The 17,387-nt window shown below is 48.5% G+C and overlaps 1 protein-coding gene across 1 annotated transcript in view; it reads left to right on the forward strand.

Moving 5' to 3' along the window:
• The window catches only part of TESMIN (testis expressed metallothionein like protein), a 44,116-nt gene extending 35,828 nt beyond the window's left edge, over positions 1 to 8,288 (forward strand). The window contains 4 exon segments of the mRNA XM_003122426.6: positions 448 to 550; positions 3,339 to 3,476; positions 5,645 to 5,820; positions 7,266 to 8,288. Of these exon segments, the coding sequence (XP_003122474.2) occupies positions 448 to 550; positions 3,339 to 3,476; positions 5,645 to 5,820; positions 7,266 to 7,458 (610 nt within the window). The 3' untranslated portion in view covers positions 7,459 to 8,288.

Consider the following 17,387-nt stretch of genomic DNA (forward strand, 5'->3'; position numbering starts at 1 on the left):
CTGTTTTACCTAGTTTAGCATGATAATCTCTAGGTCCATCCCTGTAGTTTTTTTCTCAGGCAAGGTCTGGCCGAGAAGTGAACACGCGCTCAGCGGTGTTGGATGGACTGGGGTGGGTGACAGCAAAATGGCTCTTTGCTCAGCAGTGCACCATGCTCCTGGGAGAGTGGTGGTGGCCTCAGGGGCAGGAGACAACTGACGCCAATGGACATCATCTGGGAAATTGTTAGCTCTGCAAACCCCTGTATTATGAAACCACTGATTCTTAACTAGTCTGTCTTCGGTGTCGGACACTGGAGAGGACCATCCCAGCAGAGAATCTTGTGACTGAGAGCGGTGTTGACTGCGGTGCGGCGGCCGGTGCGCTCCCTGTGCGTGTGTGTGGCCTTGTTTATCTGCTCACTCTGCCATCCCTGCCTTGGACTCACTGTGCTGTTTTATTCACAGGTACTGTGACTGCTTTGCTAGTGGGGACTTTTGCAACAATTGCAATTGTAATAATTGTTGCAACAATTTACGTCATGAAATCGAGCGGTTTAAGGCCATTAAGGTAACAAATTTCCATTCAATACACACATGTTTAAAGCATTTAAAAATGCCAGGGATATTCACAAAACCAGCTCCACAGATTTCTAATTTCAATCTCGGGAAAGCCGAAAGTGTGGCAGATATACATTAAATAGGACTCTATTCCTAAAGCTGGGATGTTGGCCATGATGCGGGGCTGCCGTGAGAGTGGCAGCTGGAGAAAGACCTTTATTCTCCACCAGTGTGGGATGGGGTGGCCTCTGACAGGCAGCTGGGTCCCAGAAGGTTCTGGTTTAAGAACATGCAAATATCCACCTTGTCTCCATTTGAGGTTTGGAAATTTGGATTGTGTTATGCAGCAGATAAGCCTGTGTCTGAAAATCATAGGTGATCCACTGTGTGAGCAAAGTTGGGTGAGAGCTCCCAGCTGTCGTTTCATTTGGCAGGTTTTTATTCTCCTTGGCTTCCAGGTGAGGGGGAGAGTCTAGGGGCAAACTCCCTAGCATGCCCCACAAGCCACCTGCTAAAGACTAAATGCAGGGCTGGCAGGTGTCCTCCCTTCCTGGAAGCACAAAAGATGGCCAGAAGAAGGGGCACAGTGACCCACCCAGGCCACAGCCTGGTGCCCTGTGACTAGCCAGGGGAAACTGAGAGCTAACCCCTGTGGACCTGAGACTCTCTCCCTGTGCCATGGTTGGTCGGTGTGTGTTTTTGTAAAATAATATAATTTCCCTTTAATTATAGATTTATTTATAGATAAATCAGTTGAAAATCATGATGCATCTAAATTTCAATATAGTAGCATTTTCACTAGGGGTAAAGCATACTGTCTGCAATCAAAAGTATAAAAAGTTTTATTTAAAAAGTGTTGCAGGAATTCCCTTGTGGTGCAGAGCGTTAAGGATCCAGCATTGTTACTGCAGTGGTTTGGTTGCTGCTGTGGTACAGATTCGATCCCTGGTCTAGGAACTTCTACATCCATGGGTGTGGCCGAAAAAGAAAGTATTGGAATTCATATGCATTGCTGGTAGGAATGGAAATTGGTGCAAGCACTTTGGAAAGCTGTTTGGCAATAGTTGCTAAAGCTAAACCTTTGTATGTGCTCTGACCCAGCAGTTTCATTCCTAAAAATATAGCTAAGAGAAATGAGTGTACCAGTTCCCCTCGTGGCTCAGTGGAAATGAATCCGGCTAGTATCCATGAGGATGCAGGTTCAATTCCTGGCCTCACTCAGTGGGTTAAGGATCCAGCATTGCCATGAGCTGTGGTGTAGGTCGCAGACGTGGCTTGGTCCCGTGTGGCTGTGGCTGTGGCCGGTAACTGTAGCTCCGATTCGACCCCTAGCCTGCGAACTTCCATATGCCACAGGTGCAGCCCTAAAAAGTGAAAAAAAGAAATGAGTGTACCAAAACAAACAAACAAACAAACAAAAAAAAACCTAGAGTGTACATGGCCACCAGAGACAGGTACAAAAGTGTTCATAGCAGCTTTCTCCATAATAGCCCCAAACTGGAGAGAAGCCATGTGTTCATCCATGGGAAACTGGATCAGTCTGTTGAGGTGATCCCATAGCAGGAGACACACATCAGTGAGAAAGAAGGAACCGCAGCTGTGTGCTCACATGAGTGAATCGTACAGACTTGTGATGAAACAAGCCAGACACAAAAGAGTACACACCTTCTGGTTCCACTTAGAAAAGTTCCAGAACAGAGAAAATTAAAGCCATCCAAGTCAGAATAGAGGTTCTGGGGGGTGTGTTGATAAGGAGGAGTCATGCGGGAGCCTGGGGGGGAAGGGGGGTAGGACTGTCCTGTAACCCGACCTGAGTAGGTTCCCACAGGGGCACATACATGCGCAAATCCATCACACTCCGCCTCATGTTGTCCCTCATGCACAAGCAAAGCAGCCTCGCTGCAAAGGCCCTTGTGCACCCAGGGGGGTTTCCAGGCTCTGGAGTTGGATGGCACAGAACCTGCTCACCTGGGGAGGGGAGGGAAGGTCGGGGTGGACACAGCTTTATAAAGAGCACCAGTCACTTTGTTAGTCAAAGTAATCGTATGTCTGGTTAGACGGTAGACAGACAGAGAAGTTAAACAAAGCCCGGTACAAACCCACGTGTGCCGGGTGAGAAAGGCACCACGCGGTGGTTGAGCCCCAGGACTGGACAAAGCACAGGGACCTGGAGCCGGACCCCATCACCTGCCCCGTGTTATTCACCTCTCGGTGCCCTGGTCTCCTCATCTGTCAGCTGGCAAGTGCAGTGGCAGCGTTTGCGTCACAGTCGCTGGGAGACTTCAATGAGAGAATGCATGTAAATCACACAGCAGGATGCGTGTTCAAGAAACGGAGCAGTTAGCCAAGTGCCGAGATCCTGACTGTCCCTGGAAAAACGTCTGAGAAACACAGGAAGGGAGTTCCCTTGTGGTACAGTGGGTTAAGGATCCAACATTGTCTCTGCTGTGGCGTGGGTTCAATCCCCGGCCCAGGAATTTCTGCATGCCGTGGGCATGGCCAAAAAAAAAAAAAAAAAAAAAAAGGCAGAAAAGAAGTACATTCGCATGGACACAAGGATTTCCTTTACATCTTCATTGTCCATTAATTTTCTACCTCAAGGTGTTCAAATGCGTTAAAATGACACAGGACGGGGAGGCACTTTCCTAACGACATGAGGAGGCCGAGGCACTCGGCTTGTTGTGGCTCCTCCTAAAGTAACAACCAGATCAAGGGACAGGCGAACCAGATAGCTTTCACTGCACATTATTTTTAAATAATACAAATGTCTTGACGGGGTTTTGCATTTTCTGTCTTAGGCATGTCTTGATAGGAACCCGGAAGCTTTCCAACCAAAAATTGGGAAAGGAAAGTTGGGAGACGTTAAACCTCGACACAACAAAGGCTGTAACTGCAAGAGGTCGGGCTGCCTTAAGAACTACTGTGAATGCTATGAGGTCAGTCAGCAAGTCTCAAGTAGCATTTTAGAAGCCAGGTAAACAGGTGGCCTAAGTAGCTTTCGGGTTAAAAAAAAATGTAAAGAGAGAAAGGGAATTTAATTTTATCCCTCCCAGGGCTTCTAAAAGGGCACCTATTAATCTACCTTAACTTCTCAAATATAAGTTATGCTTTATAGGAGTTCCCGGTGGCCTGGTGGGTTAAGAATCTGACATTGTCACTGTAGTGGCGCTGGTCACTGCTGTGGTGGGGGTTCTAATCCCTGGCCTGGGAACTTCTGCCTGTCGTGGGCATGGCCGAAAAAAAAAGTCTTAGATCCAGCGCATGCTCTTAAGCGTTTTTCTGATACTGGAATAGTAGTCTTGTTCTCCGGCTCTGCTAAGTTGTCTTCCTGCCCAGGGTATTCACCAGCTGTATGTGCTCTAAATGCAGCAGGGTCTCCCTCCAGGGTAGGGGCCCTAACACCTTTCTCTGCTTTGGACTCCTTCGGCAGTCTGGTGATGCTTACGATGCCTCTGAATAATATTTCTGAATGCATTAAAATACATAAAATCACAAAGGAAACAAATTTCATTGAAATATGGTTTTCACAATAATTTTTAAAAAACCCAACGCGGTCGTATGTTTTTTAAAAAAAGCTCCTCATGGTCTCTTGCTTCTGGAGACACGCGTTGAAGTGTCTGAGTGAGCGGCCGTCGCCAGCTAGGATTTTGGAAGTACAGTCAAAAACACGGCAGAGGTGGGGAGTTCCCGAGGTGGCACACAGAAGTGAATCTGACTAGTGTCCACGGGGATGCAGGTTCGATCCCTGGCCTCATCCAGTGGGTCGGGGGTCTGGCGTTGCCATGCGCTGTGGTGTAGGTCGCAGGCGTGGCTCAGATCCTGTATTGCTGTGGCTGTCGTGTAGGCCAGCACCTATGATTCAACCCCTGGCCTGGGAACTTCCACATGCCTCACTGGCAACCCTAAAAAGCACAAAGACAAAACAAACAAACAAACAAAAACCAAAGGCATAGCTCCAGAGAGGGAGTGGCGACATCCCAGAGAGGCCTTTCTTAAACGACCTCACAGCATCTCGATGGCTCGCCACAGCATCCGTGCTGGCTGCCACGAGACCGTGAGTTAGCCCACCTTCCTCTGGCCGGCAGTGGCCCACTGGAAGTACAGCCGTCCTGTGGTCTCTGACACTACAGCAGACTAGAAATCCCCCCAAATTTCCTGCTCAAAACACCAAAGGTACAGAATAAAACAAGCTTTTTGGGCCCATGTCCGAGTTGAAAGGACAGAGGGAAATCCCAGGGCCTAAAACAGAGGGAGCCGAGCAGCACAGTGGCTGGTAGGGCCAGCCTCCCGACTGCAGGCCCGGCCTGAGCAGGGAGTTGACCCCGGGCCTGTCAACACAGCTGGGAACCCCCAGCCCCAAGTGTCACATGGCTATAAAGTCCACCCTCAAGGAAGGAGGAGGGCCCCCTTTGAACGCCCAGCACAGGCTTGCCCTTGGATGGGTTCCAGGTCTCCCCACGATACGGTCTCTGCAACAGCAGGCACCCCATGACACCCTCAATGGGGCCGGAGTTTTACAGCCAGCTGAGGCAGGCTTCCCTCAGAACAAGGGTCAAAGGAGGAGTTCCCATGGCGACCCAGTGGTAACGAACATGACTAGTATCCATGAGGACACGGGTTCGATCCCTGGCCTCACTCAGTGGGTTAAGGATCCGGCGTTGCCATGAGCTGTGGTGTAGGTTGCAAATGTGGCTCACCTCTGGTGTAGACCGGCAGCTACAGCTCCAATTTGACCCCTAGCCTGGGAACCTCCATATGTCTTGGGTAAGGCCCTAAAAAGACAAAAGACAAAAGAAAAAAGAACAGGGGTCACTTGAGCCTTTGCTCTCTCCCTAGTCAAGGGCGACAAGCCGCTACTCCCACACGTGTATGGCCCCTTGGCCCTCAGAAGCCCCCTCCCCACCTCACCCCCACCCTTCACATCCTGGTCACTTGCTTCTCTTCAATTCTGCCCTTTTTTTGGGGGGGGGGTATGAAAATTGCAGAGTACATACATACATGAGCACACAAGTATAAACGGTTACTTAAGATCTTAATAGAAGTTGTCAGTTTTTGATGAACTGTAGGGCAACCTGATTTTATTAAAAGCATTTTATATCACCAGGCCAAGATCATGTGTTCTTCTATTTGCAAATGCATTGGTTGCAAAAATTACGAGGAAAGCCCTGAACGAAAAACGCTAATGAACCTGCCAAACTACATGGACATTGGAGGGTTTGAAGGCGGCCATCATTTGTCCCCGACTAAATTGTCAGGACTACCAACATTCAGAAAAGATAGGTGGGTACTCGGAACTAACCCTCCTAAGCGGGGAACTCCAGGTGAATCTGAGAGTCACCTCACTGGAAAGAAGGCGTGTTTGTCCGCGGTGGGGGTTGGGGCACCAGGGCCTGGGGAAGGGGGTCTCCGGTTCGTCTGACCAACCCTTGATCACACATTGTGCCAGCTCAGGGGCCTGCTGCTGACACCGCTTCATCCTATTTGTCCTCTCGGCTGCGCCTTTTCATCCTCGTTGAGTTGCCCCCAGTTCAGAACAAGAGCCGGGGGCCCTGCAGGAGCTCAGGGGGCAAGGGTATGACCCCGGGGCAGCAGATGCCTGAAGCGCTCTTTACCGCAGGGGGTGGCGGCAGGGCGATGGTCTCAGCCCGGGCTGGATTCCTTCCTAAAGGGATGGTGGGATCCCCTTGAGTTCGTCTCTCCCCATTCGGTGATTTCGAGGCTGTGTTATAGTCCCGGCCGGTCTCAAAACTTGAGTAACCATTATGTCATACACTGGACTAGAGTCATCCATTAAAAAGTGTCTTTGAGTTCTATGTAATGGGTCAAAGCATGATTGTATACCAGATGTCATTAACTGACAACATTTTGAAAAGCCAAGTTCATGCTTGTTAGAGAGACATCAGAAACACTCATCACCGTGACCTACAGAGGTCTTGTCAGAGAAAATTTACCAAAACATGCTGCATTTCTGTGAAGTCACATGTGAAGACCTTCTCACCTGACCCGGGGATGTTGCGTGTCTGATGGAATGCAATAGCGGCTCCAGGCTCGGGAGTCTGGTCTCACAATGCCAAGGCCATGCTCCCGAGGGCGGCCCTGTTCTTTCATCTTCTGCAGAAGTCACTGTGCGTTGCCTTGACAGAGAGAGTTTAACCGATCCCAATCCAGCTCTTTTTTATAGTTTATAGTTCTCCTAAATTTTTTCAGTTCAAGCCGCAGCTGCCCCCTGAGCCCCGTGGGGAAGTTGGCTGGCCCTGTACGACACGGTCCAGCTGTCTTTCAGAGCCTTGTTCAGGGCTCAAGGGGCGTTCAGAGGTGAGGCTCTCCTGCATCGCCCCCCACAGAAGAATCTTCAGGCCATCGGGCCCCTGGGGAAGGGGGCTGGCGCCCAGGGTGGCTGTCCTACCGCCGCTTTCCTCAGGCAGACACTGTGCACAGAGCTCAGTGATGTGTCTTCTTAGTGGCTCTAATTTCAAGAAAATGTAGAATCTGCCACGAGAGGGTCATCTAGGAGCTGATAGAGTCACCTGTCCTCTGTATTGTTCTTCTAAAAGCAATCCTATTGTCGTCACAGGTAAGGAGTTTCTGATATTAGGAAGACGGCATTAGATTTAGCTGGTGACATTCTTTAAAGCGCCCTAACAAGCATGTCCCCTGGACTATGAAAGCTACTTAGAAACGGCGGAGCAAATGAACACAGCCTTTCCCTGGTCTTCTTCTGACAGGCGGTCGCCGTCGTGTATCTCCTGGGAGGTGGTGGAAGCCACGTGCGCCTGCCTGCTGGCTCAGGGCGAAGAGGCCGAGAGGGAGCGCTGCTCCGAGCGCTTGGCGGAGCAGAGGGTCTTAGAGGAGTTCGGGAGATGCTTGTCACAGATTCTCCACACTGAGTTTAAGTCCAAAGGGTTGAACGTTGAGTAGACGACACTGTGGTGAGAGGTAAACGCGTGTAGACTGTGTCTCCACTTTCTGAAGGAACCTATAGTTTAGACAGGTGGTTGTAAGGAACAGGAGGCCAGGTCTGTGTCAACAGCGTCGTCATCAAGATGAAGCCTCCCCCCTGCACAGGGCACGCACGCAGGGGGTTGACTCAGAGGCCCCGAGGGACGGGGCAATCAAAACCCTCCCGCCTTTTTGAGGAAGTGCGTGACCTCACGGCTGTCTGGACCCGGGGGCGAGCGTGGGTCCCTGTGATGCTGGGGGGACGGTCTGCAGCAACACTGAGCAATGGCAGGTGGGAGCCGGGCCCTGCCGAGAATGCAAGCCCTTCCGACTGACCTCATCCCTCTCGGGAGCGCCCTCCTCGGGAGGCTTCTCTGCGTAAAAAGCCGTAATGAGTTTTCCCCGAAAGTGTTCGAAATAAATTCTCCAGACAGTCTGCGAAGACACCACTTAAAATCTGTAGAGAAACTGCTGCAACCCTGGGGAGTTTCTGAGTGTCAGTGTTTCCCCAGAGGCACAGGGGTGACCAGCTTCCTCTGGGCCACCAGGAGACGCAGGCCATTCCTCCTGTCAGTAGCATTTTGAGTTGTGGGGCTGAAAATTATCTAGTTTCTTATGTGTTTCCATTTACATTGTGAAAAGCTCTATTATCCAACTAACTTCTCCATAATTATTGTTATAATATTATTACTGTTTATAAAATATGTTAAAATAACTAGTTTGCAGAAGTCAGCAGGTAAGATAAGTTATTAAGTTGATTCTCTTTGGGTTCTATTGTATAGGCAAAAGGAATAAAAATTTCAAACGTCTTCCATTGCTGTAATTAACTTAATAACTGAAAAATATGTTTGCTGTGTTTCTGTGTCCATTAATAGCATCAGCCCCTTAGAGAATGTTTAGAAAACTCATTTACAAACACGCCACTGAAGGAAGTGGGGTCGTAGGGCCTGGCCACCGGGCACGTCAGTAAGCAAGGAGCAGAGGAGCAAGCTGGGGATTTGCAAAGCTGCGTTTGGAATGGTCTGGTTCCAACGGGGAGCCACAGAGGTAACGAGACACTTAATTCCTCTCATTCCAACCCCTTTGTGACCCTTTGGGATCCAGTCCTGTGGTGGAAAGCCGGAGGTGTAGACAGGTATAGTGGGACTGCAGAGTTCTCGGCCAGCTGTGCTCCCTACTGCTCAGTGTGCTTTTGGTCCCCATCAGCATCTAGGGGCAGAGCAGGGAGGCACGTTACTGGAGGAGCACCCCCCACCCCCTTGGAAGCGGGGGGCGCCTCGTGATTCCTCCCAGGTGGGCTGTCCTTCTGCTTGTGTCCCTCTTGGCAGTGCTGCCAATTGCAATATCTGTCAGCCACATAAATCACTTAAAAATTTCTAGTAGCTACATTTTATAAAGTGAAAAGGAACAGGTAAAATTAGTTTAATACTATTTTATTTAACCCAATATATCCAAAACACAATCATTTCAACATATAATCAAAATTAAAATGATTGAGATATTTCACATTCTTTTTCTTTTCTTTCTTTCTTTTTTTTTTTTTTTTTTTTTTTTTTTTTTTTTTGTCTTTTTGCCATTTCTTGGGCCGCTCCCGCGGCATATGGAGGTTCCCAGGCTAGGGGTTGAATCGGAGCTGTAGCCACCGGCCTACGCCAGAGCCACAGCAACGCAGGATCCGAGCCGCATCTGCAAACTACACCACAGCTCACAGCAAGGGCAGGGACCGAACCCGAAACCTCATGGTTCCTAGTCGGATTTGTTAACCATTGCGCCACGACGGGAACTCCCTTTCTTTCTTTCTTTTCTTTTTTTTTTTTTTTTTTTTTTTTTTTTTTTTTTTTTAATCTTTTTGCCTTTTCTTGGGCCGCTCTCGCGGCATATGGAGGTTCCCAGACTAAGGGTCGAATTGGAGCTGTAGCCGCCGGCCCACGCCAGAGCCACAGCAACTCGGGATCCAAGCCACGTCTGCAACCTACACCACACTCACGGCAACACCGGATCCTTAACCCACTGAGCAAGGCCAGGGATAGAACCCGCAACCTCATGGTTCCTGGTTGGATTCGTTAACCACTGCGCCATGATTAGAACTCCCTTACATCCTTTGCATGTGAAATCCAGCGTGTATTTTACACTTCCATTGCATCTCAGTTTGCACCAGGCACATCTGAAGTGCCCAGAACCGGCAGGGTGCAGGCATGGGGGGTGGGAGGGAACAACGTCCCCCAGCAGTACCCGGGGACAAAGAGCTGCAGGTAGGCCAAGCCCCCTGCAGAGCCCAGAGGCATCCCAGACCAGCAAGGGAGGTGAGCAGCCGTCCTTAGGGCAATGACCCCAACACGGCAGAGGAGTCCGCCAGGAACTTGGACGCTGAGGGCTGAGGGACCTTTGCTGCTGCCTGAGGATACTCTGGCTGTGGCCAGGGACACTGAGCTGAAGCCTGGAAGTTAGGCCTGACCCCTCCCTGCAGGGTTTCTCAATGGAGAGAATTGATTGAGTCAGTAAAACTTGTAGAAAATTCAAGAGTGAGAGGTAGAAGCCAAAGGAGAGTTGTGTATAAAGCCACTGTAACGCCGGAGTTAACAGCTACGTGGGATGACGACAAAGCACAAACAACATCTTTCTGTTTCTGATGGAGAACTAATGCCATTTTAAAACCATATGAATATTAAAACAGTATGTTCTTATTTCTGGGTGAGGGTGTGCAATTTTAACCACCTTGTCTTTCTACCCTCTGTGACATGAGCTACCTTTGTGATTAAAATTAGATTATCTGGTGGGTTTTTGGTTTTGGTTTTTCCAGAAATGCGGTTTGGCTTAAACCTTGTCTTTTCACGCCTCTGAGAAGAACTCATTTTAAAAAAATGACACATGCGAAAAGAAAACTATTTCTCTACTCACACTTCTGACACCAAGTTCTGTGCTGTTTGGGGTTTTTTTCCCCCCAACACCAACCAATTCTCCAGCTCTCAGAAGTCCTATAATTAACTCAGTTCTGACACTAACTCCCCAGTGTTAGTGTCAGATTCCCCGGGTTTAAGGTCTCAGTCCCACAGGCTGTCCCCGGCAGACACCAGTCACAACTAGTGGGTCTCACGTTACCGAAGTTCCCATGACCCCTCCTCAGGTAGGGTGATTTGCTGTAACCACTCACAGAACTTAGGGGACACTTTACTTAATTACTAGTGTATTATAACGGATATAAATGGCACATGAAAAGGTACTTGGGGCGAGGTCCGGAAGGATCCTGAGCACAGGAGTTGCTGTCCCCTGGAGCTGGAGTGCACCGCCTTCCTGGCACATGGATGTGCTCACCAACCTGGAAGTTCTCCAAACTCTGTAATTTAGGGATTTTAACGGGGGCCTCATCATGGAGGCATGCCCAATCACGAACTCATTCTCCAGCTCCTCTCCCTTCTCCGGAGGGTGGGGAATGGGGGGAAGTTCCAAGCTTCTAATGGTGGTTTGGTCTTTCTAACCAACAGGTTAGACCAGCCCCCATTCTAAGATATCCAGGAGCCCACCAAGAGACACTTCGCTAGAACAGAAGGCACTCCGGTCACTATGGAAACTCCAGGGAATGTAGGAGCTCTGTGCCAGGGGCAGAGACCAAATGTACGTTTATGTCACACATGCTGAAAATTTTCTTTCTTGTCAGTTAATCACAAGCTTGTACACAATACAGAGAACACGGCAGCAAGCAAACCGTCCTTAAGAGAGGTCCTTCTATTGACTGCAAAATATGAGCAGAAGCCTACTCGTAATCCCATCTTGGCTCTGAGGTGTGGGTGCAGCTTAAAACCACTATAGACAGACTGTTGTAAGAAGTAAGTTAAAATACTTGTTGAAGGGATTGAAGGTTGAAGTTTCATCCCAGATGACAACGTTGGGAGAAGTTAGAGAATCGAAGAGAAGGGCAGTTTGAGGAAAAGATAGGGACAGCTGGAGGGGAAATCACAGCTCCCTCTGCAGGCGGAATCGCTTTATGAAGGTCAAGGGTGCAGGTGGGCAGAAGCAGGCATGGGATGTGTCATTGTTTTGGATTTTGGCCATTTTGATAGATGTGTGACCATATCTTATTGCTGTTTTAATTTGCAGTTCCCTAACAACAAAAATGTGAAGTAGCTTTTCATGTGCTTATTTGCCACCTGTGTCTTGTCTTTTCTTTTTTTTTCTTTTTTTGTCTTTTTCGGGCCACACCTGTGAGATATGGAGGTTCCCAGGCTAGGGGTTCAGTTGGAGCCACAGCTGCCAGCCTACACCACAGCCACAGCAACCAGGATCCGAGCCACATCTGTGATCTACACCACAGCTCACACCAGATCCTGAGCGAGGCCAGGGATTGAACCCTCAACCTAATGGCTCCTAATCGGATTGTTTCTGCTTTGCCACGGCGGGGACTCCCATTTTCTCACTCTTGAGTTTTAGGAGTCTTTTTTATATGTTGGATTAATAGTCCTTAATCAGATACATCTTTTGCAAATATTTTCTCCCAGTCTGTGGCTTATCTTCTCATTCTCAACAGTGGCTTTTGCAGAGCACAAGATTTTAATTTTAACAAAATTCAGCTCACCAATTATTTCTTTTCGACATCACAATTTTTCTATTGTATCTAAAAAGTCATTGCCATACTCAAGGTCATCTAGATTTTTCTGTTATCTTCCAGGAGTTTTATAGTTTTGCATTTTACAGTTGTGTCTGCAATCCACTTTGAGTTAACTTTTGTGAAGAATATAAGATCCGCATCTAGATTCATTTTTTCCGCATGTGGATGCCAGGTGTTTGGCACAATTTGCTGCAAAGCCTGTCTTCTCTCTGTTGGGTTGCCTTTGCTCCTTTGCCAAAGATCCGTTGACTGTATTTATGTGGTATGTTTCTGGACCCTCTATGCCGTTTCACTGACCCGTTTGTTCATTTTTCCTCCCAACGCCGAACGTTCTTGATGCTCGTAACTTCATGGTAGGTCTTGAACTCGGGAGCGTCAGTCCTCCGTGCTCGTCTCCTTCGATGTGTTGGCCGCTCTGGGTCTTTTGCCTCCTCTCCACATAACTTAAGAAATCAAGTGTTTTTTGTTTTTGTTTTTGCTTTCTTTTTATGGCCACACCCAGGTTCCCAGGTGTGGGGTCAAATTGGAGCTACAGCTGCCAGCCTACACCACAGCCTCAGCCACACCAGATCCAAACCATGTCTGCGACCGACACCACAGCTCACGGCAATGCCAGGTCTTTAACCCACCGAGCGAGGCCGGGGATCGAACCTGCATCCTCATGGATCCTAGTCGGGTTCGATAACTGCTGAGTCACGACAGAAAAATCAGTTTTTTGACATTTTACAAAATAACTTGCTGAGATTTGGATCAGGACTGCGTCGATTCTATAGATCAATTTGGGAAGAACTGACATCTTGGAAAGACTGTGTTCTTCTCCAGGAACATGGAACACATCTCTTCAGTTATTTAGTTCTTCAATTTCTTTCATCAGAGTTTGTAGTTCTCCTCGTATAGATCCTATATATATTTTGTCAGATTTATACCTAAGTATTTTATTTTGGGGGTGCTAACATAAATGGCATTGTGTTTTTATTTCATATTCCACTTGTTCCTTAATGTTGGAGAAGAAAGTGACTGAATTTTATACATTAACATTATATCATGTAAACTTGCAATAACTGCTTTTTACTTTCAGGAGTTTTTGGCTGATTCTCAGATTTTTTTACATAGACACCTATGTCATCTGTGACCAAAGAAAGTTTTATTTCTTCCTTCCCAAGCTGTATATTTCTGACTTCCTCGTCTTGTTGCCTTAGCTAGAACACCCAGTGCCGAGTTGAGAGTCGGTGGTGAGAGAGGACATCCTTGCCTTGTTCCTGATCTCAATGGAAACGTTTGTAGTTTCTCACCATGAAGTATGATGTTAGCTGGGAGTTCCCGCCATGGCGCGGCGGAAACAAATCTGACTAGGAATCGTGAGGTTTCGGGTTTGATCCCTGGCCTCTCTCAGTGGGTTAAGGATCTGGTGTTGCCTTGAGCTGTGGGGTAGGTTGCAGATGCAGCTTGGATCCCAAGTTCCTGTGGCTGTGGCTGTGGTGTAGGCTGGCAGCTGTAGCTCCGATTTGACCCCTAGCCTGGGAACCGCCATATGCCTCAGGTGCGGCCCTAAAAAGCAAAGAAAAGAAAAAAAGTATGATGTTAGCCACAGGGGTTTTGGCAGATGTCCTTTATCAAGTTGAGGAAGCTCCCTTCTAGTCCTACTTTGTGAAGCTCTTTTATCATCTGTGGGTGCTAGGTTTTGTCACATGCTTTTTCTGCATCTACTGATATAATCATGATTTTCCTTCTTTAGCTTGATGATGTGATGGGTTATGTTAATTGACTTTTGAATGTTGAACCAGACGTGCATACTTGGTTAAATTCCACTTGGTCATGGTGTGTAATTCTTTTTATACATCTTTGAATTTGATTTGCTAATATATGGTTGACGATTTTTACATTTCTGTTCATAAGAGATAATGGTTTGGGAGTTCCTGTCGTGGCTCAGCAGTTAACGAACCCAAATGGGATCCATGAGGATGTGGGTTCGATCCCTGGCCTCACTCAGTGGGTTAAGTATTTGGCATTGCCATGAGCTGTGGTGTAGGCAGCTGCAGCTCTGATTAGACCCCTAGCCTGGGAACCTCCATATGCTGCAGGTGCAACCCTAAAAAGCCATAAATAAACAAACAAACAAACCAGAGAAAGAGAGATTGGTCTGTAGTTTTCATGTAGGGTCCTTATCTGACCTTGGCGTTAGGGTGGTGTTGCCCTCACGCAATGAGTTAGGAGGTATTTCCTCTGCTTCTGACTCCTGACGGAGAACTGGAATAACTTCTTCCTTGTGTGTTGGGTAGCACTGAACTCCTCTCCATTTCTATACTTTTGTCATTTCAAGAGTGCTGTATAAATGGGGTCATATAGTATGCAACATCGTAGGATTTGTTTTCACTCCGAAGAATTCTCCGGAGAGTCACCCAGGTTGTTGTGTGTCTTAAAAACCCGCTAATTTTATTGCTGAGTAGTAGGTACGTGGTGTGAATAACCCTAGTTTAACCCATTGAAGAGCATCTGGGCTGCTTCCAGGTTGGCACTATTATGAATAAATCTGCTATGAACATTTGTGAGCAATTCTGCTGTAAAGGTAAGTTTTCATTTGGGATAAATACTCAGGAGCGCAATTGCTTGGTTGGATGGTAGTTGCATGTTTGATTTTTAAAGAAACCGCCAAGCTGTTTCTGGAACGGCTCTACCATTTTACTTTCTCACCAGCGATGTGTGAGGGAGCCGCTTTCTCTGCATCCTTGCCAGCATCTGGTGTTGGTACTAGGTTTTATTTCGGCCGTTCTGATGGGTGTTTAGTGATGCCTCATTGTGGTTTGATGTGCACCTAATGACTGTGTTGAAGACTCCGTGTGAGTCTTCTTTTTCCGTCTCTGTCACCTCATCACTGAGATAGCCGTTCATGTACTTTGCCCAGTTTTAACTGGACTTTTTGTTTTTGTTGAGTTTTGAAAGTCCTCCGCATGTTTAGAGAGCAGTCCTTGGTGGGATATGTGGTTTGCAAATATTTCCTCCTGGCCCCCGCTTGTCTTTTCATGCTCATTCTCAAACGGAATGTGTGTTAAGCCTGTGTGTCAGACGGCAGAATTACTGTCATTACTTTGTTGATGACAAGAAGAAAACCCAGGGCCCCCACTGTGTCACTCTTGGTCCTGAACTCCCTGGCTGGTCTGCCCTCCTCTTGACACTCTCAGTCTCCTCGTGCTGGTTTTATAGACAATGTCCAGGGCTTTTAGTTGTACTAACAAGAGCAGAAGAGAAAAGTACACTGATTCCATCTTCCTGAAAGCAGAAGTCAGCAAACATTTTCTTTTAAGTTAGATCAGAGATGGTCAGCTTGCTGCTTTCTAGAGTTTCTACCGTGGGTAAAATCTAAACTTTAACATGGGCTCCTAGAGGGAGTTCCCTTGTGACCAATGGGTTAAGGGTCGAGCATTGTCGCTGCTGTGGTGCAGGTTCCATCCCTGGCCTGGGAACTTCCACATGCCATTGGCGTGCCCCCTCCCCCCGCAAAAAAAAGGACCACTAGAATCTCTCTCTCTTTTTTTTGCAATGTATTAAAAACAAAAGTTGGAGTTCCCACCATGGCTCAAGGGAAACAAATTGACTAGTATGCATGAGGATACAGGTTCAATCCCTGGCCTTGCCGGTTAAAGACCCAACGTAGTTTCTGTGAGGACACAGGTTCGATCCCTGGCCTGCTCAGTGGGTTAAGGATCCGGCGTTGCCATGAGATGTAGTGTAGGTCGCAGAGGCAGCTGGACATGGCGTTGCTGTGGCTTTAGTGTAGACAGGCAGCAGCAGCTCCGATTTGACCCCCTAGACTGGGAACCTCCATATGGTGCAGGTGTGGCCCTAAAAAGACAAAAATAAATAAAATAAAATAAACAAAAGTCTTGAGTTGTATGCTAGAAATTAATCAGTTCTGATTCTTTCCATCTTTCTAGGTTTTACGTCTCTGCCCTAGGATTTCTCAGCGCCCTGGTACCTCTCCCTCTGGTACCTCTCCCTCTCCTCTTAAACATCATAGCCTCCCCCATCTTCACGAAACCTCCTGAGAGCAAACCCCTCTTCTGCAGCCCCCTCCACTGTGTCTCCCGAACTGAGTGAGGACGGGCGGCGTGGCTCTGGCTGGTGGGGGGTGGGCTCTGTCTTCCCCTTGGATTGTAGCAGTAGGATGTTGAGGCTGGTCTTTTCTTTCTTTCTTTTTTTTTTTTTTTTTTTTTTTTTTTTTTTGTCTGTTTTGGGGCTGCACCCGCGGCGTGTGGAGGTTCCCAGGCTAGGGGTCGAATTGGAGCTACAGCTGCCGGATCCTCAACCCACTGAATAATGCCAGGGATCAAACCCGCAACCTCATGGTTCCTAGTCGGATTCGTTAACCGCTGAGCCACAATGGGAACTCCCGAGGCTGGTCTTGCTCATTTGCCCTGTAAATTCTTCACTTCCTTCAGTGGCCAATGGCCTTGAAAATTCTGCCATGGTTGGCAGCTGACTCATCTGGTATGACTGGAGCCAGCGCCAACTGTGTTCTCCCAGGAAGTGGTCTTCGATCACATTCCTCTGAAATGGTCGCCTCCGCCACTGCAAAGGGCACCACAGCCACTCCTTGTCCCTCACCTCTAGCGGCCACCACCTCTCCTGCTCCATTTATTCCTAGAAGGAGGAACAGCTTGGCCAGGTGGGGGGCCGAGGGGGGTAAGGTTACAGGGCCTGCTTCTGGAGCCCACTCACCTGCACTGAGCCTGGGCTGCCTCGGCCATTCCCACCCCTGCTCCCGAAGCATCCGTTAAAAGGCTCTACCGCGTGTCGGGGCATGCTGGAAACCCAAGACTGGCCCTGTCCAATCTCTGATCCACTGAGCACAGTCTGTTCCTTGAGGAGTGACAGCGTGGTGGGGAGAGCAAGCAGCAAACAGCATTAGAGTGGCCAGCACTCCCTTTGGGCATTGCACACAACCCTGCCGAGGGAGCCTGAGCAGGAAGGGTGCCCTGGGGAAGGCCATCGCAAAGTGGGATCCTGTGGGATGTGTAGGAGTTTACTGGCATCTGCAGGGACACGTGCAAAGGTTTTAGGTGAGCGAGGCTGGGCCAGAGGCTCCAGCTGGTGGTGGTCTGGAGCTTAGGGGACAGGAAGGCTAGTAGAGCAGGCTGGGGTGGGGACAGGCGTGTCTACGGCCACCAGAGAGAAGGGGACAAGGCCAGAAGGAGACCAGGCAGGCCAGGCTGCAGACTGTAAGCTGGAGCTAGTAGATGAGGGCACTTGTTGGTCAGACACCCTGGGCAGAGGGTGGTGACCTGAGTTCTAACAAGGCTGCCAGGTG

The sequence above is a fragment of the Sus scrofa genome, chromosome 2, assembly GCF_000003025.6.
Source record: "Sus scrofa isolate TJ Tabasco breed Duroc chromosome 2, Sscrofa11.1, whole genome shotgun sequence".
Classification (NCBI taxonomy): Eukaryota; Metazoa; Chordata; class Mammalia; order Artiodactyla; family Suidae; genus Sus; species Sus scrofa.